Here is a 24955-nt window from a genome sequence, read left to right on the forward strand (position 1 = left end):
GCTCCAAAGTATTTGTGTGTGTGGGAGGGCGACTACACGTTTATTTTCTGTAATTTTTAATTCAAAGTTTCAATTTGTCCTCGAGACGGAGTGCACTCATCTGGGCGTGCTAGAGTTAAAGGCTTTTGTCTGCACTTCCTGGCAAATATCATTATAAGTTGCAATGGAAACACCTTTGTGTGGTTTACTTCTTTCATTCTGAACTAACAGTTACCTGATGAACCATATGAGCTCTTTTAGACTTTTGTTAAAATAATTGATGTTACTATGCGACTCGATCTAATAATCCTGTAATTTCTGGATGATGCTTTTAGTTGTTAATCTGAACTCCTATAGATTCAAGTTCCATCATCAACTGGACAGCTTTCTTTAAAGATGAATACCTACTTTGCATTAGTCTAATTCGTATATCTTTATGTATTATGGCGTCTATGAATTTATTGCAGGCCAATGAATCAATCATTTTTGTTGGGCATCCAGATAAGGTAACTTAGATTCTTAGATCTTGTCTCCAATTAAATTAATTTTTTTCTTAAACCTTCTTTAAATTTTACGTCTCTTTCTTTTAATTCCCTCTTAAATTCCTCTCTTACATAATATTTTACTGGAATTTCTTGTCTCTTCCTCTTTAGTCTTCTTTTAATATGTTGTCTCTCTCCTAATTTTCTGTCTTTGTCCTCTATGACGTATTTTAATTTTCTATATTGATTTTCTTTTACCACTGTGTTTTTCACCTTGTTCGCTTTACATTATTTTGTAATATCACTTCGAGAATGTTTCATCATGTTGAAGTTTACGCACGTACGCGGGTGTGTGGGTTCGGGGGGTTGACCCCATGTTTTTTTGATGTTATTTCAGTAGTGCATACATGTACTTATATGATAGCTAATCATTGAAATAGCCAATATAATATTGTTGTACATGTCACCAGACCCCCATAGCATTAGCATATTATGCATGCTGATTGTGCTTCGCACAATACGGGTTGGCTTTTGATCTCACAAATTAGATCCCTCCTTTTAACCATTCTGCGAACGGGCCTGAAGTTTAGCCTAGATTCTATTTTACCAAAATAAGCCCATTCCTAACAGCAATGTGGTAACGAATTTTACCACAGGACAAATTATTGTTGACAATTCTTATTCGGTAAAAAGAATGTTAAATTTGTTACTTGTTAAATTTCATCTCGTTTCTGCGACACAACCCAAAACTGGCTGACTAACACACTCACTAACTCGGTAAACGATTGATAGCACGGTAACAGATTCATTAACTAATCAACTCAATGACTGACTGACTGACTACTCTGTGACTAACTGGCTCACCAAAGAACTCTACAACTCATTCGCTAACTGGATCATCCATTCTGATGTTGTTATATAATAAAATATTTGTTTTTCCCAAACCTCCTCAAAATTTGAAATTTCATGTCCAATCTTGAGAGTCAGGAAACTTTTAGATGTCACACATCATCATTACATCAAACCAAAACACTCTCAAACAAATTAAACATTTCAATTAACACATTTAAGCACAACCTGCAAATATAGCTTTATTTAGATCATAATTCAAAATTATATCAAAAATGAGAAATCGAACATTGCCTTTTAAATGTATATATGTATATACACCGAAAATTAACTCATAAAATAATGTACGAAAGATTTCCCCCTTGGTAATCCAAGTGGTGATCAAACAAATACAAAGAAAACTTTTCAAAATTACATACAAAAAAATAAAATAAAAACTACTGAAATGAAACATAATAATAATGGAAAAGACAAAGTAAAACCATATAATATGGAAAAATTAACTCTTCAAATTAAAGCACAAAATAAACAAAAACACCTCACTACTACATAAAACAATTTGTTTTGTTTGTTTGTTTGTTGTTAAGCGCAAAGCTACATGATCAGAGCCTTTCAAGTCTGAAACAGCTCAGCATAGAAACAGTGTATCCTTTTCTCCAACTATGCTGAAGAATCCCTTTCCTTCAAGAACTGGTCTTCCTTCAAGCTCTTTGTTCACTTGGCTGCTTCGTTTTTGGCAGTTGAACTGGCTAAAGCATAGAGACCTATTGTATTTTGGTTAGTAGTATGATGGGCCACCATGAGTATCGAAACCCGATTTTATAACGTTATAAGCCTACATGCTTACCGCTTACAGGGGACACATAAAACATTATAAGATGTATGGAACCACAATATAAAGATATACATACATAAAAAAGTTATAATAATAATAATACATAAAAAAGGAATAACCATTATATAAAATATAGGTACAAAAATATTATTTTACATAACCGTAATGGTGTTTATACATAAACGAAAAGAAAATAGTTTAAAATGTATGTACAGTACTGGCAGAGACTAGAATCTCTTATCTTTACTGGAACACCACCAGCAGGTTATCCGATGTAACAATCGATTTACCGCTAGCAGTGGTTGTCTAACATATGACCCCCAGAGTTCTCAGAGGAGTCTTTGGAGTCTGACAGCTCAACATGGAAACAGTGTACCTCTTTTTTTAAACTGCTCCAGCTGTGCTGGAGAATCTCTACATTTCGGGAACTAGTCTTCCTCTCGGTTATAAAGAGCCCAGACACCTGTTCATTTGGCTGCTTGATCCTGGAAATTGTACTGGTTGAAGCATTGGAAGCGCTTTTATTTTGGTTAGTGGCATGATGGGAAGCACTAAATGTCTTAGCTGTAGAGGATAGAATTAGGGCCACTTGGGAGATGGAGGAGGTAGAACAACTGATATGGATGTTCTAATTTCGATATCAGGAACTCTGTAGGTGGTTTCGCTGTCAACACCTAGATCTTTGGATCTGAAATGATCAAACCTCCCCAATGCTTAGCTGAGCCATGTGAAGAACTTAGCCCTGGAAATATCTTCTTTGGTTTTGGAATATGGTGTTCCTTCCTTAGGTCATTTCTTCACATGTCTCCTGCAGATGGAACACTATGGTATTCTAAACTAGTTTAAGAGGGATGAATGTAAGTTCTGGTGTAGCCATCTTTGATCAAAAGACTGGATTTCTTTCAGTAGATAGTAGCAACAGGCAGTTCTGATCAGTTCAGCAGCTATTTTCAGATCCCTGGTGGTCTGGGATGTTTGTCCCCTAGAGACTTTAGTGCTAATACAAGTTGCATGTCTGACAAGTCAGCAAGGAACATATCTTCATCCATTGGCTCTTACTTCACTTGGCCGAAAGTCGGGTTAGCCTTCAGAATCTTATGGATTGTTAAGTACTTTGAGTCATCTGAAAACTGTCCAAACAGAAAACTTTCAGTGCAAGAACTTGTGATTTTAGCAACAAAAAATGAAAAGAATGGCTTTTTAAGAACAAGATAATCAGTGGGGATAAGAACTTGATCTCAAATACGAAAAGACAGGATTAGAATGTAAGGTCAATTAAACTATGATTGGTCAAAAGTTTAGTTATAAGTGTAGATTAAAGTTGTAATGGCCAGTCATAACGATTTTTTGGCCTAAATGTGCCTCTAGATATACATTGTGAAAGCTATTGCTGTGGTCAAAGTGACATTTCTACATGCTTATGTGTACTCTTGTGTATACCACCTGTAGACAATATACTCTTTTCACCTGTGAATATCCTCGTCCACCGGGCTTCATTGAGTCTCATATTTCCAGCTACAGTTAACACAGCTACCCTGGAATCTAGTCATATTTCTTTCACTACTAAAAGAAGTCCAGTTTCAGTAGGAAAGAAATGAGGACAAGATTGCAAGCACTGGTCCTACTCAAATAATCAAAGGGCCTATCATAAAACAAGTTAACTTTCATCTTTTGACCATGGAAATTCATTGACACTGCCATCTTATTTCCTATCAGACTCCTTTCAGATGTAAGTATAGTACTTTGAAGCAGTACTGCATAGGTGTTACTTATTGCCTCGGGCTGTGCACTTACAGTCTGTATTTTCATATACGAAGTAGAAGGCTATCATATATGTTTGCTACCTCTTTAGTTAATATATACATTTTTGTTTTCTTCAGTTTGGTTTCAATATAGAATGTTGCTCAATTAGACAAGTTAACTTCTTCTTGCTGTAGCTGAACACATGGCCAGGATGACTCTCATTGGACAAAGATACATGAGCAGGTTCTGTGTTGACTTTTGATGGGTGAACAGTGAATTAATTTTCTGCCACACAGATAATGTTAATAGAATTTCATGAAGATCATAACTTCAAGCAGTTGTTTCTTGTTGAGCAGCATCAGCATTCAGGAAACATGAGTTTATGGTTTGTGTATGCTACCACACATTCTACCCTATCCTACAATTGTGACAAAATCTACCATCAGTGGTATTCATATCCACCAGTAACTCAGAGTCCTGTCATTCATGTGCTAGCAGGGGAGCTTCCACTAAAGTGCACTTTAGAGTCAGGAATATATGTTAAAAATTCTGTTGTCCACCTAAGATATGTATTGGCTTTAGTGAGAGCAGACATTGAAAGTTTGATATTAGAAAAAATAGTCACAAAACGTCAATAATATTATGTGAAACCAAGAAAGCTTCAAATTGTCATCTTGTCACAGGTTGAGGCCAATCTGGAACCTTTGTAAGCTGTAGAAGGTTATTCAAAATCTTTTCTCTCTCTACTATGCAGTGAAACAATTCTATTTGTGTGCCTTAATCTTGCCATTTTTATCCACTGCAGAATTACGAATAGGTTCATGATATAAGACTCGAATGTGTGGCAGGCTATTAAGACATCATACACCCAAACCAGGCACATCTCCCACTGTACTCCCTTACGTGAAAGTGGCCAGAGCATTACACATCCAGAATGGTATTACACAGAAACTTTCCAAACTGTCTCTAGTTCATCTTGGCTGTATCTAGAGGCCAGGCCTAAAGTTCTGAACCTCAAGTGTCTGTGGCAAGGGAAAGGTATGAACATGCATTATGGCATATTCTCTGGTGAGGAGAATCAACAATTATTTATGGAGTTTACTCTTTCTAAGCTAGAGTTTTCTCTGAGATGCAAAAAACCATGCCATTTTGACACAAGCACTGAATGCCATAACTCAAACGTGGCCATAAGAAACTGTAAAATATTATCACTAGTGCATGTGGCATCCTTGTGACTAGTAAATATAGTACAACACACTATTCAATGAGTGGTCATAGTCTCACTGTTTAACAAGTAGCAATTTGTGTTTCCATGTTGCACTTCAGGACATGTCATATTACTATGCCATACTCCTGCAATGCTGGAATATAATGTGCTATAATCCCTTCCATATTTTTAAAGTTCATGAACAACTTCAGTAATGTATCCCTTGATATTGTTAATCTCCTCCTGAGACAGAGCAAGATAATTGGTATATGCTAGTAATTATCAAGGCATATTCATTAATTGATACTCTAATAAACTCAGTTTCTGATGTGTTTGTAGAACAACAGATAGCCCAATTTTGTGCCCATGATGAAATCCACATGAATCAGGAAACTAATTTCAATAGTCAGTTATTCTACTGAACTGCTCAAAATATTGGGTGTAATGAAAATGTACATTTTACCTATTACCCCCTAAGAGATGGTTTGACAAAGTGGATAATGTAGACTGTCAAGCACATGCTTGCAAAGTTAGTTAAATACAGTTGAGCCAACTCAGGCAAAGACAATACACCATGATAACATATTGCACTGACTTTCCAAATTATTATTTTATGGTTTCCCCGCAAAATTGTGATTTGCACAGCTTAATTAGAATATAGAATAGGTTAAGCGACTTTTAAGAAAAAAGAGGCTCAATTCCGCTTATTATAAGCAGACTTAGCAACACTGTTTGCGAGTACCACTAGATTACCACAAGCTAGGACAGTTAGAGAGTATTAGCTGAAAAGCCTAAGTTTAACTACATTCTGCATGCAGTGATTTATCTCATGATGCTTATAACAGTCCAGTGAGCTCCATTACTCACAGATGGTGGCACATTATCAAACTGTAACTATCAATATATGCTTTATGGCTACCTATAGCTATTAGTGTGTATGTGTGACATTCTATAGATATATGTGTGAGGTGTTACACACATGTATTAACCTATATGAAAAATTATTCATAAGTGTTGTCTAAAATGAATGAATCAGTTGCTGAGTATACAACTAGTAGGCAACATTTTAATGAGAATAAAATATTTTTATCTGGATGTTAAAAACTTGATGCATGAAGTGTTTTGTGAATAATGGTCTGTGAAACATTACTGGAATAATAATAACCTTATTGTTTTCATTAATACTGGTGTGAAAATATTTCAGTTTAGACATTGAAATATTTAGCAGGTATAGAATTGTACAAAAATAAATAAAGGTAACGGCAGGACTCGTGCTACGCCTGCAGGAAAATACATTTTGATCTGTTATTTCACAAGTGATAGTGAATTTATCCATAAAAATTAAAATTCACAAACATGACATGTAGCATAACACGTGTAAACTTGATGTAACCAATATTTTATTTGATTATGTTTGAATACTTTTAAGCACGCAGATTTAAATACTTCAAAAATACACAGTTTTATCTATATTTTATTAACATTATTTCAATTCAAGAGGCAGTTTTTATGCACAAAAATGAAGAATGTTCATATAGTGTCAGAGGAGAGAAATAATATCTTAATGGTGTAACTTTGTACTTGCTCTTCTCTATGCTAGGCTTTTATATGAAAGGAGTTGAGAGGGAGTAAAGTTGTGGGCATTAAGGACTTTCTACAATGGAAAATTAGGTTAGTTCTGAACCTATTGTGGTTAGTACCCCATTTAGTTCTGTGACGGATTTATTATTCTATATTTATTTTAATATCGATGTTTGTTTAAATTAAATTTATATTTAGAAATGTACATAACGTGTGTTGTTAAATATGTATTACGAAACTCCCGCCTATTCTCTAAAATTGTAGAAAATTCTCGAGTGTAAGAATTAACAATATATGTGCGTGTGTGTAAGTAAACGCTAATATACCTTTGTATTGTTACGTAATCTGAATTTTCGAGAAACCTTCCACACGCATATAAATATAACCAACACGACGCTCCAAAAAGCAGTATCTATTATTGGGTTGCTGTAATTGGTGTGCTATAAAGTTCGTAAGCTATAACCGTGATTAACGCTTATTAATCGGGAAACTTCAGATATTTGACCAGAAACATATATAAATTTCGAACATTACAAACCATTTAACTTCAGCGGATTCACATCGGACATTAGTACTTTTACATGTGATCAGCGAGAACTACAGGGCTAGCTAGCTCCCTTTTAAGTGAATTGTACCTACGTTAAATCGAAATTAACTCGCTCATCGTGAACCCTCGACAAGATATCAAGAAAGTTCCAGACCAGAAAGAAGACTTTATAATACTTGTAAGTTTGTGAAACTTTTGTATATTAGTCATTGTTTGTAATAACTATTTGTAATAACTGTTATTGTAAATTGTATTGTTGTTTGTACATTAAAACATATTTGTATTAATAAAAGAAAACTGTGTGTATCAGTCTTGTTGGCAAATATCATAAATTGGAGATATATTTGGCATATATTTAACTACTAAATTTAAATTACCATTTAGCTGGGTTTCAGACCATTCGAAATTGTAAAACGTAACATAATAGTTCTTATTAGATCCAGGCTCTATTTTCATAACAAGCAGATGATAGTGGAAGGAATTTGGTGAGGTTCCAGAATAGCTGTGGAACATCACCATGGCAATGACGACTGTAGAAAGAGCAGCTAGGATTTTAAGTAGTAGGAATTGTATTCTGCAGACAGGATAGATATGATTACATATAATCATACAGATACAGCACTTAACCAAAAACAATAATTTTGTGCAAACTATAGATAAGGATGCATTGTTGGGTGATACATCCGTCATGCACGCTCTGTCTAAGGATACTGACAGGTTAGCCCTGTGGTCTCTAGAATCCCGAATGTTAATATCTGCCACTGCATTCTTTCAGGTCAGATCACCAACAGAGGGTCCAGCTACATCAACAATGCCCAGCGTACAAGCCATCAAAATGTTACCCCCTAAGTTGGATTCAGCCCCTCTGGATGTGAAAATCATAAACAAGCCAGAGGTAAAATCATGTGATTGAAGAGAATCCTACATATTTCCTGTTTGAAGTTGCATTATTCAAAAGACCTGTCATCATCTAATGTATCTGTCCCTCAGTTGGGACTACCAAAGTCATTGAACCAGCAGGATATTCTTGGAGCTAAGCTACAATCCACGAAAAAAGATCATCTAAAAAGTGGAGGAGCCAACTGATCAATACCACCGCTTGATGAACAATGGTAACTATCACATGTATTATTATTATTACACAAGCAGTAGGGATGATGATGCTAACTACATCATCCACCAACCTCAATAGGACCTTCAACTGGCTGAATCTACAAAGAATCCAGGAATACAGAGTGAAAACATGGAGCCAGGAAGAGATAGCCAGGTTGGCAGAGGCTTGAAACTTATAATATTATGTGTAACGCCATCTACTGAAGTGCAGAGAGCCATCAACAAAGCTGGGGGAGAGGTACCTGCTATGAGAATATCTGGAGAGAACTCACAAGGCTCTTGCAAGAGACAGAGATAAATCTCTAGGCAACCACAGTACGTCACAAGACCATAGCCTTATAGGAGAATTTGTTCACATGCCACTTTAGAAACGTGGCTTTAGCTTCCCTAACTATCTGTGTGTAACATAGTGGTTTATATATTCATTCACTTGGTTAGTTCTCTTTACAAATATGCTTTCTTCTTTATTTGAATGATGTTAAGGTTTAAATTTCTTGGGTATGTTTTGTTTATAATAAGTTGTATGTAGGAGTGTTTGTACTGTATATACATATATTTTTGCTTTTAGAGGATCTCTTGTGTATATTTCACCTACCCCTGAATATTATGATCCAGTCAACATATATTTCACTAGTGATATCTTAAAACATCAAACAAAGTATGAGGCTACCCATTACTCTGATATCTTGCATGAAAATCCTGTATTTGCTAAATATTTCAGAGTCAAAACTGCAACAATTAATCACCAACATTAATGAAATTAACAGTTGCACAGCATCTTCAAATAATGCTGTACAGGCTAATAGTAACAGTTTACTTCATATCTCAAAGTTTGATACCTAAACTAAATCCTTTATTTTCAATAATTTTTGCTTAACAGTTATTTTCTCAGCGCAATAGATGCATTCATGCTATACAACACTCATGAATTACTTTATATATTGCCTATATATGGGCACAACATCATACACAATTCATTCATATACCTATATTGTCATATACATATACAGACTGTCTCTTGTTTGTGTGCCATAGCTTGGTTGTGTCTCAATAGCTATGATGTCCTAATATGCTATCATCAATGAGTATTTAAATACAATATGTTCCCTCGACATCATGAAATAAGTAATTGCTGCCGGAATTCAGCTGAACTCAGACTTTTCAGCTAAATTTCTTTTAGTCAGCATTAATATTCATGCTGTCTCTACCATAAGTATCAATAAACACTCAGGTCAACTTAGACTGGAAACAATATTCATAGTAAAATACATTCACTGTACTAGATGGCCTGCAACATCATGAATGAACTAAAAATATACTGTATCACCATTTTTAAGTCAATCCACTTGCTTTAGTTTGTTTCACAGGAAAATAGATACAGATAAGTCCAGTTAAACTAAGATATTTTCACTCAGATTCATAAAAGCCTGACTTATATTTTGTGCTGAGAAAGAACACAACTTTCTCACTGTACTAGAGATGAATCTAGCAGGTTCAGTACAGACTGCTTCGTAGAACTTCTGTTGCTACTGCTCTACTAGACAGGGTGAATCATTTCTGCAGAATTTTAGACGACATTTCACATCAAAAATGACTGAATAGCAGGGAAAGTAAGGGTTGCAATGTTATTTTAGCTGAGTTTGTAAACTCCTAACAATCATCCTGAGCTGTAAAAACTGATGATATTGTGCTCATTGCATCTACTAGCACCAGCCATACTTGCTGAGGAGCTATAATACAATATCCTTCAGATATTTCTCAGACACTGTAGCTAACCTGCTCTATGTGTTAAACAATACATCATATCCATAGGGAGTAGAATTTTCTGTCCAAACATGAATATGTCTGGCAAACAACTGGTCAGTCTCTGGTCTATTGTACAATAGGCCATCATGACATGCAGCAAGTGTTAATACTCCCAGTTTGCTTGGCAAATATAAAAAAAACAGAAAATACACATGATAGTTTGTACTACTTGTTCTGTCAAACCATCAGACTGAGTGGTGATAAAGCAAAGAGAATGCCTTCAACACACCAAACACTACACAACTCATCGGATAGCTGGCTATTGAAATTAGCTCTCTGACCTATGTGAATTTTTCCAGGTGTGTCAAACCTGGCTTCCCAATGTTCCACCAACATATCAGAAATAGTCTGCACTGAAGTTCTGATCAAAGGAAAATCACTGATCTATTTTGTGAAGTAATCAATACTGACCAACTCGTACCAATTACCTCAATAAGTTTCAGTAACAGGACCATCAATATTCAAAGCTATATTTTGTAAAGTACCAAATATTCTCTGTTATATAACCTGAAGACCAGCTTTTCATCTTTGCAGCTTATATAATTGCTTAGCATGTCAACCTGAATTTGTCCCATAATGTTGCAGTCTTCACAAGGTTAATAGAGACTCCAGCTTTTTTCCACAATATGACTAAAAATGTACTATTGCATATGCATGAGCACACACTTCCATAATTTCAGCCTCAGGCCTACAGTTCTTATCTGCTGAAGTACCATGCATAGGTTTTCATCAGTAGACTCAAACATGGCCAAACACCAAGGTGTTATTGATGTAGACAACCACCTTTCCCATTGAATCTCCTTTAGTGTAAACACCACCCACATTACACAGACTCAATGCATAATGCAAGACAGTTGTTAAAAGCAGCCTTGTGTATACTCTTATCATTAATCTTGACATACCAGTATCTAGATGCTAAGTCTAAAACATTGAACTTTTGTGGCCTTTCTTGTTCATCCAGAAACTCATATGTTCATTAGATTAGAAAGGCATTGAAACACATCACTGTATTCATGCATCTTAAATCAACAAGGAATCCTGACAATCTCTACTGGAGATTATGACACTCGGAATGCGGTATGATTTTGTCCTTTATCATCTACTGTATGAACACAATGGCTACAATGTTGGAAATGACTACTTTCAATACAAAGTCAAAAGTTTATCATCCAGTCAAATCTTGTCAAATCACCATTTGCCAGAATGCAGTCACTATTAACTGGAGTGGTGGTTTCACTCGGAATATCTGTTACCTGGTAAGCTCAACCATTGTCATGGCAGCTTCTTTATCAACCAGGAACACCATCATTTGATCATGCATCTTTCCCGGCATATAATACCATACTCTTCTCAGCCCTGACAGAGCTGGGATAGCTGCCATATATTTTAGCACAAACTGCTTGCTGCACTCCTCCAAGTTGGTGGTCAAACCTGACATGGGCTTCATTAGTTTCCCAAGTTGAAGTAGCTGCAGTTACAGCTAGCATCCACTGTACAATCAGTCAAAACTGATAGCTTCACCTACTCCTATTGCCCCCCCTAGTGTCACAGCGATATGTCTGCGGACTTACAACGCTAGAATACGGGTTTCGATATCCGTGGTGGGCAGAGCACAGATAGCTCATTGTTTAGCTTTTTGCTTAATTACAAACAAACCTACCCTATTACACATCAAGATACATGCAATTCACATTTAAGTGACCCAACTGTCCACACTCTGAGCATATAGTTTAGTCCTCTGGGTAGAGGTCATATCAGTAATGACTGTAGTATAAGCACTATGGGAGGGCTAGGAAAGCCCTGCCTCTTACTGGGAATTAGCTAGAAGGAGGTGTCACAGTGCTAGGATGTGTTGGCATTTGGTTTGCCTTCGAGAAAGTTCGAGTTTGGCATGATGTAGTCACTTGTGAATGGTGATATATCCAAGGCACAGACACTGTAGCTGCCACTGTGGGCTTTTTCCGCTACTGCAACCTATTCCAAGTCATGACTTTATACTTCATCACTACAGAAATTGTCTTGTTAGAGTGATAATATCTCTCACTTCAAAGAGATGATTCATCACCTCACCACTTAAACCCTCAATAAACTTGTCTACAGGAAAATCCTCACAATTTGCTGATGCCGTTGCAAGATATGTTTTTCCCATTCAAGTAGCATAGATCATTCAGATACACATCAAAGTTCTCAATAGAAACTTTTTTGAACTTTAAACTCTGTCTAATGGGTAGCTTGTACTCTACTGGATGAAAATATCAACCCAACTTGGATAAAACTGCCTGAAATGCTTTAGGAAACAGTCTATATACTCTTTTACTACAACCTTAAATGTTGGGAGTGTAATACATTTAGCCTCCATCACAGTAACCTGTCATTTCCATGTCACTTACCCATTTTCAATGTCAGGCTATGCCATCCTAAATGTTAAGGGTGCAGTGGAGTGGGTACATTCAGGGACCTCTATCCAAAAATGAGCCTCAGATTTCTTCCCTCAAGTGGCAGAATGGTGAGTGAGTGACTATTGGCACATTGGAAGTATATTTCATAACTGTTCATAACTGCCACATGGATCTTCAACTTCACCAGTTTATATCTACTATTTCACTTAATGGAAAAACAGCTGTAGCTGTTAGACCTTGTCTGTAAGTAGTATTTCTCAGTTAGTTTTATGTAGCATTGGCCAAATCTAGGTTTGACTATTCTGGTCTATGAATGCTTGACAGCTCTGTATAGACCACCACATTCAGGTTTGGACACAACCCCACCACCACAACAATACTCTACTCAGTTATCAATGCCTCCTGTGCACTGAGGTTAAAACTCGGGAGAAGAACATTATGGACTATTCTGAGTACAAAAGATTATATTTCTCCTTCCTGAGTTTATGATCACTGTGATAAAGAAGTATTGGACCTACACAGTGTCAGCAAAAGTCTAACATCCAGGAGGGGACTTCTCCAAGATTGAACAACTTTCCCGAATAATATTCTACCATCAGAAACTACCTCTTCCTCCTTGTATAAGATGCAATTTTCTTAAATATCAAGATACAACTCAATAACACAAGAATTTAGAATAACATAAGTAAATACACTTGTCAGGGGAAAAACAAAAACTCCACAAAAACAAATCCTGTGGACATGGCACCAGATTTTCTGCTTTCTACCTGTTTGCTCTCAGGAGCACTGGTTTCCCTTTAAGAGTAATTGGATAAGGGCCACAGAATAACAATAAGTTTTAATAGAAAATGTACTGCATAGTGAATCTTAATTCTTTGACCTCAACTGAGTTTGAAGCAATAAAGGAGACGGGACTCAAAAAACAATCTTTATTTAGCACTCAAAAATAACAAAAGGTAGCACATCTACCTGGAGAGCTAGTTCAGTAGGTAACTATTGCGAGTGATGCTTAGTGTTTCCCTTGATCAACATTCTATATTCAAGTCACATCCAGGATATGAGCAGGAATTTTGAAAAACAACAACAAACAAACAAAAACATATTAAATAAGGAGGTTGGAAACATGCTGTATGCCCGCATATGAGAGTATTTTAGAATAATCGTGGTTCGTATTACCAAAACTGAAAATGCTTTGTCACCTCTATAGTCTTTGTTCAGTTTGAAATATTGGTGATTATAGAACTTTAGAAAAGGTAAGTATGAAATATTTTCTTATGTTATGTAGAAAACTGTTGCCTATCGTACAACCTGTATCACGAAAGAAAAGAAACCAAGAAGAAGCATTGTGAAAACTGTTGAAAGACCGTTTGGATATGTTCGAATAAATATCTGCCCGTACCAGTTCACAACCTAAGCTAAATGATGGAAATAATACAATAAATACATCACGATAATGATGGGTTATTTCTTAACTGAACAGGGTTATTACATTAAGATAAACTTCTGCTATTTGATCAAATTGTAAAAATCAAACCGGCACCAACTATAGCTATTCAAATATACTATTTTAATGTTAATACTTATAAAGATAATAATACATTTTTTTTCATCTGATATATATCCTCGCTGTTATCTTCAGACATAAACCTAATAATATATTTCGAGGTCTAGTTAGCTTAAGAGATTTCGGTTGTTTTGAATTTCATACAAAGCTACACGAGGGCTATCTGCGCTGGCCATCCCTAATTTAGCAGTGTAAGACTAGAGGGAAGGCAGCATCTCATCATCACCAACTCTGGGGCTACTCTTCTACCAATAAATATTGGGATTGACCGTCACATTATAACGCCCCCCATGGTTGAAAAGGCGATCATATCTGGTGGGACGGAGATTCGAACCTGCAACCCTCAGATTGTGAGTCAAGCGTCCTAACTACCAGGCTATGCCGAACCCTATACTGAGCTAGCAATGAGGAATAATCTTTATAATAAAAGTACAATGTTTTATTAAAGTTAATAAAAGTAAATGTATTAAACACACCTATTACCCTACTGACACTTTGAACAGAAGCAACACCAAAAATAAAAGTGTAAACTTTACGTATACATTATATAAAAATACTTTTCTAAATTTACATGCACTGATTTACACACTACAAAATGATATTAATAGTAAAATTACACTAGTAAATGTTATTAAAAAAGTAATAAAAATAGATCTACTATACATTTCTACTGACACTGCTAACGAACGTAACGCTAAGAAAGAATATAGCAAATCTTTCTTGCGGATCTTATCAACAATGGTTTTCTGCTTCAAGTACTGTCGTAGATTTAATCCTGGATTCTTTACAATACTACAGCTTATATGCTATGATTACTTTTCCAAGTAGTTTTTAAACATTCAATCATATACATACCTAATGATTCTATTTGTATACTAGCTTTATCTCTTAACAATCAAACACACTCCTTGATTAGACCCAGAGGTCAGCTAATCAAACGTGCTTTCTATGCAGTGTATCCTATCATTTGTTAAGGTGCTTTGAACTTTAGATAAGATGACTAACAATATACTTTACTAATTGACTCGTACAACTACATCTGAAGCTTTTAAACGAATAATGAACGGTTATGTTTTCAAGAATTTTAATACTTTAATTTGTTTTTCATCCCAAATGTTTTTGTGACATATGTATGATCAGTAACTACAGAATCGAGCATTAGGACAGTACCACCAGCACAGCAAAATAACCAATATCCCTGAAGTAACAACAATGAGAAATATGACTATTAAAGTAGTTGACAAAAAATAATGTAACACAGTTAACAACGAAATGTCATAATATATATAGTCCAAATTAACTATGCTAAAAGTTAAAACTAATATTAGTAATGATGCTGCACTGGTTCATTGTTATTTTAAACAATTTCTAAGAAAATATAGTACGGTCTGAAGTTCTGATAACGTCGCCCCCCAGTGGCACAGCGGTATGTCTGCGGACTTACAATGCTAGAAACCGGGTTTTGATACCCGTAGTGGGCAGAGCTCAGATAGTCCATTGTGTAGCTTTGTGCTTAACTTCAAACAAACGAACTGATAACGTCGTGATATTCTATATAACGTCGTGATATTCTATAAAATACTTCGGAAACAATCCAATTATTGGATTTTCCGCAAAATTGAATGAATTTCTTGTTCAAAGTGCAAACTGAGAAATCTCATTTATGAAAAATAAGATATAGTTTAAGAGCCCTATTCATGAAATCTGATAATTTTGAATAATTTCTATTGTATCTAATAAGCTATGAATAGTAAATATTGTAATATAACTTATTTGAAATATTTATTTCTATTTGAAAATGGAAAGTTTACAAATCAAAATTAAAAGTATCTGTTTCATTGGAAACTTTGAAGTTGATTGTTTCATTAAGGACAACAATAATACATTTTTATATATATGAAATCGTATAATCCTTCTTTCTTACTTTATTATGTAATAATCGTCCGTATTCAATACACAATATATAGCACCGTTAGTCCTAAAGTGCTAAGTCCAACCAACTTCCTTTTAAAAACACGTACTATAGAAAATATGTTTTTCCATTCTTATTCAATACTATCCCAATTATTTGATTTTCTCTTTATTTAAAGTTTTGCATTTAGTGACCAAGAGAAAAAAAGAAGGCAATCTTTATTCAATTAACTTTTAACATCATCTCTAGCTTTTCTTTATAATGTAAGAGAAATTATCTTAATATTATATTTTTGGATAATTAACTTTGAACTGGAATATTTGGAATCACAAATAACTTACAAAGGAATACCGGTCACTCAGCTATAACAATTGTGTTTGTTTATTTGTTTGCATGTTATTAAGCACAAAGTTACACAATGAGACTAGCTATTAACAAATTCACGTGTTATTGTATAAACAAATATTTATATTGACCATTCAGAACAATTTTCTTGTTTGTTTGTTTTAGAACATGACCACATTGGGGCTATCTGTTGTGTCCACCGCGGGGAATCGAGCCCCGGATTTTAGCGTTGTACGTCCATAAACTTACCTCTCTCCCAGCTGGGACGAACATTTAGCTAAACATTCAATTCTCGTGTAACAAACAGATTTTTTTTTCCTGAAAATAATTTTGAATCATAATTATATTACAAAACGTAAACGTCTACATGTAAATGAAACGTCCTTTTTCTGCTTCAATACTAAGCCTAAACAAATACGTTATCTGAACAATAGCTTACTGACTGCATTATACAGGGACTTTCCGAGTTTATCACAAGTCATCATATAATATCTCATCCAATTATATTTTTTTAGTTTTGATTAACTGATAAGTTTTACATCTCTTCCATTAGATAGCTAAAGCTGCACATTATTTGGAATTTTTAATGGTCTTGATTAGGGTTGAGTTTTGAATATTTACATTATTTATAACACTACACTAAACAAACGTCCCCAGTACTTGTAATACTAATTACAGAGAACAATCAACAAATGTCCATAGTGTAACAGATTGACATGCTGCTGCACAACAATGTGTAACACCTGACCATTCTTTCAACAAGTGTTCACAAAATATTAAGTAAAACCGTGGATGTTTGACCTCGCTTCTCTAAATTCCACCCCTTTTTCAACCCCTACTATCCCACTTACGGGGCAAATACCTTGTAGTTCCAATGACGTCATGCAATTACACATAAACGCTTGGGGCCCCAACTGGTAGTGACTCCCACACCAACTATTCACTGAGATCGACCAATAAACGAAGAGCATTTTCCATTCACAAACGCACACACTAATACCGAAACACGGGAACTGCCTAACGACTGGTTTGGGACAGGAGTAAAGTTTTGTATTGAACTGGCAGTGCAACTGGCTTTGCTTCGTCTACTTTTCTTTTTTGAAAATACTTTATGTTATTATTCAGAAACAGAAACCTGTCGGAGAATTCTCTGTAATTGGTCTGAATATTTCTATACTCACAAGATCAGGGTTGGTTAGAAAGTTGGCAGACGACGTCAAGCAGAGTCTAACAAAGACTTACAAGCCGCTTTCGACTTACTACACAGGACAACACCTCAAAATTCGAGAGCGAGCGGGTGGCCAACCCTGACAAACAGCGGCAGCAGTTGGAAGTTAGGCTTAGCCTGCTACCTGCCAAGCTAAATACTTCATTAAAAGTAAGCATTTCTGTAATTTACAAAGTTTTGTTTTTCGTTATTTTTCGAAAACTCTTCACGACGTATTACTCATTATGTCTTATATAAATGAAAATTGTGTTTTAAAGTTACGTTATTGTTTCAGTGTTTTTATTGTATGATTGGTTTAAACTTTATTAATATTAAAGCAATAACAGGCGCTTAGAATTAGAAATTAGAATGGATACTAGAATCTTATTGTTGTCATGTGTCTAAATTTAAGCTTTGATTTTAGTTATTTTTAAAAGAAAATTCCAGTCCCTTTCAAACATTACAATTTTTGGTAGCCACGATTGTCAAGCAGTTAAACTAATGACGAGTCCACAATACCATGTTTATTACTTAACGTTAAACTGATATAGGCAATTTTTATCAACATTTTTAAATTTAACTCCATTTTGTGTATTTTACTTAATGTTATTCGTAAAATTTAAAAGGGATCATTTTATGTATTTAATTTAATGCTGTTGTCTTCATATAGATTTAAGTAATTTTTACCTATGGTACTTATCTACAGAATAACTGTCATTCTTAGGCAAATTTGACCATAAAGTATAATGTAGCCGCCATTTTTGAACCTATATAAGGAAAACAATTACACGTAACTATTTTCAGCCATTTAAACAATGACTCAGCTATGGTAACAAGTTGCAAATGATACTAAATGTGAATTATTTCCTATACAGAGCAAGGCAAAAATATTTTTTAAACGTGCTAGCAATAGTATAAAAAACTTGGCTTACATCATCACTGATTTGTTTTTGTACATTAGTCGCAACATTAGTTGCATGTTTTTAAATTAAGAATGAAAAATTAAGTGGACGAACTACTTTTTTTAAAAACAGCCAACCGAAGACCATAAAACCAAGCACATATGGTAAACATATTTGCAATTAATGTTTTTATGGAATAATTTATTGATTTGTATTAGTATCATATTCAAGGTTAATTGAAGAAGAGTGTATTCAACCGCGTGGATCCTCTACTTGAAAAAAACAAATATATATGGATATTTGAATTAATAGGCAAAATAATGTGGTATGGTAGGATGTACTTGAGTTTAAACCTTTAAGTCTATCTTTCAGCAAGAAAAATATTTTCGTTTTGAGTTGCTATTTGCCAAGTAAGAATTAGTTGAAGTAAGATTAGGATATATAGTGATTAGGATATATATAAATTGTTTATATTTTCATACAAAACTTTAAAATTGTAGGTTGATACTTTTTATATTTGATGTTTTAACGTGTTGCTAGTGGAATCAATTAAAACAAGAGAGTATTAGATATTGTTTAACTAGCTAAATGACTAGACGGTGTTTCGAGCAACGTGTTTTTTTGTAAGATTTAACTGCTGGGTTGCAGTTAGTCATGCACTGTCAGTACATATACAACTCTGTATTATTCGCTTAACTACTTTGCTAAATTAACAGTACTAGTTGTTACTGCCGCGAAATCATTCTGTTCATTAGATATAATATTATCTAAAGGGAAGAAAACTCGAAATGTTGTGATATACTGTGCGTTTGTATTTAACGACAGTATTGAAGACACTAAATGCTTTCTTCGACACGTGTAGCGTATTCTACAAGATGTAGTAGTACAAATAATTGAAATCTTGTTTCAACGGTTTATTTTAGAATAGAAGTTGTTTTGTTTTTAATAGGTTTAATTAATAAACGTTTTGTGTACGTTTGAATCAAGCAGAAAATGGAACTGGAATCGTTTTACAGTGACTATTCTTTGGAGCAAACCGATTTTTTTCCTCAAAACTCCAGTAACACCACAATGGCTAGCAGCAAGAAACCCAGAGTTCCCAAAGTAAGCAAAGAGTTTATGATAAATACGTTTAGCCTTTAATTATGTTATCTTCTGTGCATTTTCATCGATTAATTTCAAATATACATTAAAGTTTGTTATTTATTTTCTGCAAACCAAAAATATTTGCATGCATTTGAATATGTTGTACCAAAAATGTTTTTTCGTATAAATTAATATAGTATATCCTGAACTATTTTGTAACGATTATAATTTATTACAGTAAGTATGCTCTGTAAATATTTTTTTAACTTCCCGATAATAAGATTTACCACTTTTAATATACTAAATTTTTCCGAAAAACATTTAAACCTCTGAATTATTACATCAGTAAGTCATCACAGTATTCACACTAAACTGCTTTAAAAATGTAATCATTGCTCGTCTGAAGCCTGTTAAGAATCGCAACTGAAAACCTGCGACCATAGTAACCAAGTTTTTTTTAGAGATGAGATAGTCAGAAAATATGAGTAGTATTAGGAGTTACTTCTTTATCCAGGTTCACCATTAAGCACAGAGCGGTGCTGTTAAATAAATAAATAAAAAATAGTCGCCATGATTTTCTGTGTAAGAGCCTCAAGATATACACTTCCCTCCGTAGCAGATTTTTCATGGTAGAGGTGGGTTGTGTATAGCTCTAACAACGTAGAGCTTCTCTTTTCTTCCCCCAACTAACGCTCAGCCATACCATGAATGAAAACTTGGTCTGTTCGAAGTAACGTTGCAGCGGATGATATCAGATTTCACATCTTGTGTTGGCTTGTGTTTTAAGAAGAGTGTACATGCCTCTGCCTCCTTGACTGTGCTTAAGTAAAGCCTGCTTTTAAGGCACGTGTGCAAACCTGTGAACGAGGCTTCAGTAATGAGGCTGCTGAGAGACGATATACAACTCCCCCATACAAATGAGTCTTCCATCGTAAAATTTGAGGTATCAGGCATACTACTTCTTCAGTAGCAAGAGCTGCGTTAAGATACAAAAAGATATACATAATGGTTTCGTTCTGTATGCTGGTATTTTCCGCACTTCATTTACATAAGGAAAGATATTTTGGTAAAGCTGAATAGCAAATTGTTGCTAGATGTTATATTAAAACTTAATACCAATAGCAAATTGTTGCTAGATGTTTTATTAAAACTACCAATAGCAAATTGTTGCTAGATGTTATATTAAAACTTAATACCAAATTATCATAAATAAATAAAATTTGCATCGTATAGAAATATTCTGTTTTTTTTTTAATGCAGTTACAGGTATCCAAGTAGAATAGAACTATATATATAACTTACAACATATGTACATATTCACTAATATTGACGTTTTTCATAACCAGCATTATTTGTCTTTTTACTTTTCAGTATAAAAACATTGGTTAAAAGGTAAGTCAGAGGGTTTTGATACCCGTGGTGGGCACAGCACAGATAGCTGATTGTGTACCTTTGTGTTTAACAACAAAACTACACAATGAAAGTGTTTTTTGTTTTTTTTTGCAGTACAATGGAGAATGCGTTTATTGCGTTGTCACGCGTTTTATGTACAACTTAAACCAACTTTCACGTCAGTTCATCCGGTTTCATCTGATCCAAGGCATTTATTATACGTCTTCAAAGTAAGTACATGTAGTCATTACACGGGTGGTGAGGTGGGGTATAGAGGAAGGTTGAAGTTGGTAGAAAAAATTATGCCCCCGTAAAGGCTGAAGTACATCAGGTCAGTTGGTCTGTTCTTGCTCGAGCGTGTCGAATAAAAAAAGCTGCAGTGTATATTGCGTTTGTGCGTTAGAGATATTGTTCTGCATCAGTAACCACTGCAACTGCGATATAATTTTTAATATAATTACAAGCACACACACACACACACACATAGAAGTTTGTAATGTGAAATTAGAAATATATTTGAATTTTTAATATAATTACAAGCACACACACACACATATATAGAAGTTTGTAATGTGAAATTAGAAACATATTTTAATATCTGTGAATGACTAAAATAATAGAGCATATATTATTTATAATAAATTGTTCTGAACACCCTTAACATGGAAAAAACGTATTAGTTTACTTATTTTTGTATGTTAATAAAGTTTTCAGAAATACTTCTTCTGGAGAAATTACTGGAATAAATGACCTTAGGCCAATATACGTAATAAATTCAACACGTGGATTAAAGCATTTTTTAATATTTTACTTTAGTATTTGATATGTTGGCAGTACCATATTTTGTTGTGGCAAGCTTTTTCTTCATGGTTTTAGCAAATCTGTTTCTTTAGTTCTGCTTATTACATAGAAAACCCACGTACAGTCCCCTAACATTATTAATGTTTTTGGAATAAACTAAGCTTGTTTAATACGAGGCACTTCAGTTCAAGTGTGATTAAACTGTAAAGAGTGGTGCACTTGTTGGCCTGAACTAGAAACAACCGGTTCTGGACAACACTATAGTAACCCCTCCTCTCACGTACATCCTTCAACTAAGGGTTAGGTTGTCTGCTCTTCGTTTTATATCCTGTGTTATTTTTTCACTGTACTTCACGTTCACGTGTTTCAAACGAAGAATTGTCAATGAAAAGGCAACTGTAGTTTAATATATATGTATATATATGGTGTTGTGACGTATTTCGATCTCACCGGCTTAGTTATGAATGAATCGAGTTACTTTACAAGAGGGCGACTAATTCATTGAATTAAAGTGGCTTGCATATGTATATATGGTTCATACAAAGCTATGTTACACCACAGCTGTAAGTTAGTATAATCTCAGTCAGTCAGTAGCGGCGCTCTGCTTGCGTTGCATTGTAGCTTAAGTCCCGTTTCCTGATGATTGTGAACTTTTAATAAGGAAGAGGAAGATTAAAGAATTGTAACAATCAGACAATGTTGCCCTAAGTTGGACCGCTAAGACAACGACTACTTCCCATAGCTTCCAATGACTATTTTACACAATGTATAAAGAGAACAGTGAGAGCTGGTGGTTGATTCGCTTGACTTTTTGATTATGTGTTGCTGCAGATCGAAAACACGCACGTTTTTAACCTAATAAATTCCTATATTGCACTTTCTGGGCAACAGTAAAAACCATGAATAGGTAACTTTAAAATTTAAAATTGCTAATGTAAAAAGTAAAAAACTATTCAGCACAAGACTGCTATGGCTAATATAATGAAAGAGGAGTTGAGAAATGCCTTCTGCACCAGGCGAAGATTTCACATAATGGTCCAGGATGTGTAGAGGTAGGAAACTTCAAACGAGTCAATGAAAATACTTTAAATACAGTTTTCTCTATTAGATGTAGCATTAATAAAGGTGTTAAATCTAATCATTGCAGTTATTTTTAAACGAGTCAATGAAAATATTTTAAATACAGTTTTCTCTATTAGATGTAGTGTTAATAAAGGTGTTAAATCTAATCATTGCAGTTATTTTTCAAGACCGAAATCATCCTTATTTGGGCAAATATCATGTGGACCAGGTGATATGAACCACAGGCCGTTTATTTTACAACTAACAGACTAACGTATTTGATAAATTATTCATCAAGTATCCAATTCCCTAAACAGACATATATAAAATATTTTTCTGTCACGCCCGTGTATTAACAAAGAAGCAAATCTTGGCTATTGATCTTTGCCGACTGCGCGTATCTTTTTGCTACGGATTAACCATATATAATGGCATTCGTTAAAACAGAGACACTTTCTTTTTCTATGTAACTCGGTCTGATTAGTAACGCCCCAGAAAGACTGTATAAATAATATGCACTACAACTTATTATTTCTAAAACACAATGTTGAATAGTCTTTCAAGGTTATACTATCATGGGAATCTACAAAACTCTTCACTGTTCGCGACATATCGATGACGTCTGGCCATCTCATAATTCCCCTGCGTCAAATACATCGTCCACCTGTTGTTTGGCCTAACGATACTTTCAAGCGTAAGAGCGCATGGTAGAGGGTCTCACGCTTGGTTTATGTTGAATATTCCGCGAGAAACAGGCCGAGATGTGCCAGTAACCACCATTGTGTTGGTAGAACTATGAGCTTTTGTTATGTATAGGTTTGTATATTTACCGGGTCCTTATTCCTCACTCTTTGTGGACAAGCAGGTTCCACTGACCATTGTTGTAAGTGGTGACACTCTTGATTTTAAATCAGTTCACTTACTTAAATTGTCATTAAAATTTCGCCGCCTGGTTTATATTATTTTCAGGTTTTAAAAGGTAAAGAAATCTTGTTTGGTTCTAATACTATTTAAAATGTCTTTATTTTCAATAATTTTACATCAGATGTTTGTTTCTTTATTTTGCGATTGGACTTTTGATACTCTTCACTATAGTAAACAAACATGAGTGCAGAAGTTTGAATTTTTATATATTTGGTGCTACTAACAATTATTAATGAATATAATTGCTATTCTTAGGAACCATTGACAGTTCCTCATCATTTATCCCTGTGATGCTAGTCCAATGACATGGGTATCAACATATAAAAATGGATTTTATATTTATATGATTAACACACTTTTACATTTATTTACCACTTTTCTGGAATTAGTAGAATAGATTTTGAATGTAGCAAAACAGGATTATCACCTCTGAAAAGTACTGTCAAAACATACACATGCTATTGTTTTGGAGCATATTTTAGTGTATCGAATATATTTCTGTAAACGTATTTGGTTGCCTTGTCGAAGATTATTTTTATTTTGAAGATACAATTCTAAATTTTGTTATCTCTCGTAGTGACTCGCATTGTTTATAAATTGATTGACCATTGCATCAAATTATTTATACATTAATAACCACAATAACGGTAAGAACGACAGAATTGTGCACAGGTAGCTATCCTTATATTCCCACGGTACCACATGCATAAGATGCCGGTATCGCGCGAGCCCTCAGGTCATAGGGCACGAGAAAAACCCCATATGCCCGTCCTGTAAGCAACGCCTCATCGGTATTGACACATCTTCAGTCGAGTAGTCACTGACAAACTAGGGGCACTGACAGACTTTCCCACGTTTACGGGCGTTTAGGAAAGCTCTCTCACACCCTCGATGGAACTGTCGCCTTTCACGTATTCGAGGTTTTACTCCACAGCTTACCATAGCAGTATATCATCAACGTTAGTAGAACATAATATTGTATAAGGCTGTGTTTGTTAAGTCGAATAATGTAGCAATATTTATTTTCTTCATTTACAAAAATATTATAACTTATATAATAATTCCGGGGGAATCATTCTAGTTTTATATTTGTTTCTAAATGATTAAATGTTGTGTGACTTAGATTTGTGTGAACAATACCACGTCAATGAATACACATGCTAGTTTTCTTGGACGCTAACTTGAGCATTTGAAATGTCAAACAGGTCTAATAGTATTC

The 24955-nt window shown here is 34.7% G+C and overlaps 1 protein-coding gene and 1 long non-coding RNA gene across 9 annotated transcripts in view; one reads left to right on the forward strand and one right to left on the reverse strand.

The window, feature by feature from the left end:
- The window catches only part of LOC111085311, a 151545-nt gene that overhangs the window by 75576 nt on the left and 51014 nt on the right, over window positions 1-24955 (reverse strand). The window contains exon 3 of one of the 3 annotated variants that reach the window (XR_002610151.1): window positions 2322-3275. The exons of the other annotated variants lie outside the window; for them this stretch is intronic. This is a non-coding gene — a long non-coding RNA (uncharacterized LOC111085311). Of the gene's footprint in view, window positions 1-2321; window positions 3276-24955 lie in introns of those variants that run through there. 3 annotated transcript variants of the gene reach the window in all.
- Window positions 17382-24955, forward strand: part of LOC106457405 (protein C-ets-1-like) — a 77318-nt gene continuing 69744 nt past the window's right edge. Inside the window, exons 1-2 of one of the 6 annotated variants that reach the window (XM_022383313.1) lie at window positions 17382-17740; window positions 19462-19575. In XM_022383313.1, coding sequence (XP_022239021.1) covers window positions 19465-19575 — 111 coding nt within the window. In that variant the 5' untranslated portion in view covers window positions 17382-17740; window positions 19462-19464. Of the gene's footprint in view, window positions 17741-19458; window positions 19576-22421; window positions 22803-24955 lie in introns of those variants that run through there. The other 5 variants (XM_013916815.2, XM_013916817.2, XM_022383316.1 and 2 more) reach the window with 5 other exon arrangements.

This window comes from Limulus polyphemus, unplaced genomic scaffold (genome assembly GCF_000517525.1).
Source record: "Limulus polyphemus unplaced genomic scaffold, Limulus_polyphemus-2.1.2 Scaffold326, whole genome shotgun sequence".
NCBI classification, from domain to species: domain Eukaryota; kingdom Metazoa; phylum Arthropoda; class Merostomata; order Xiphosura; family Limulidae; genus Limulus; species Limulus polyphemus.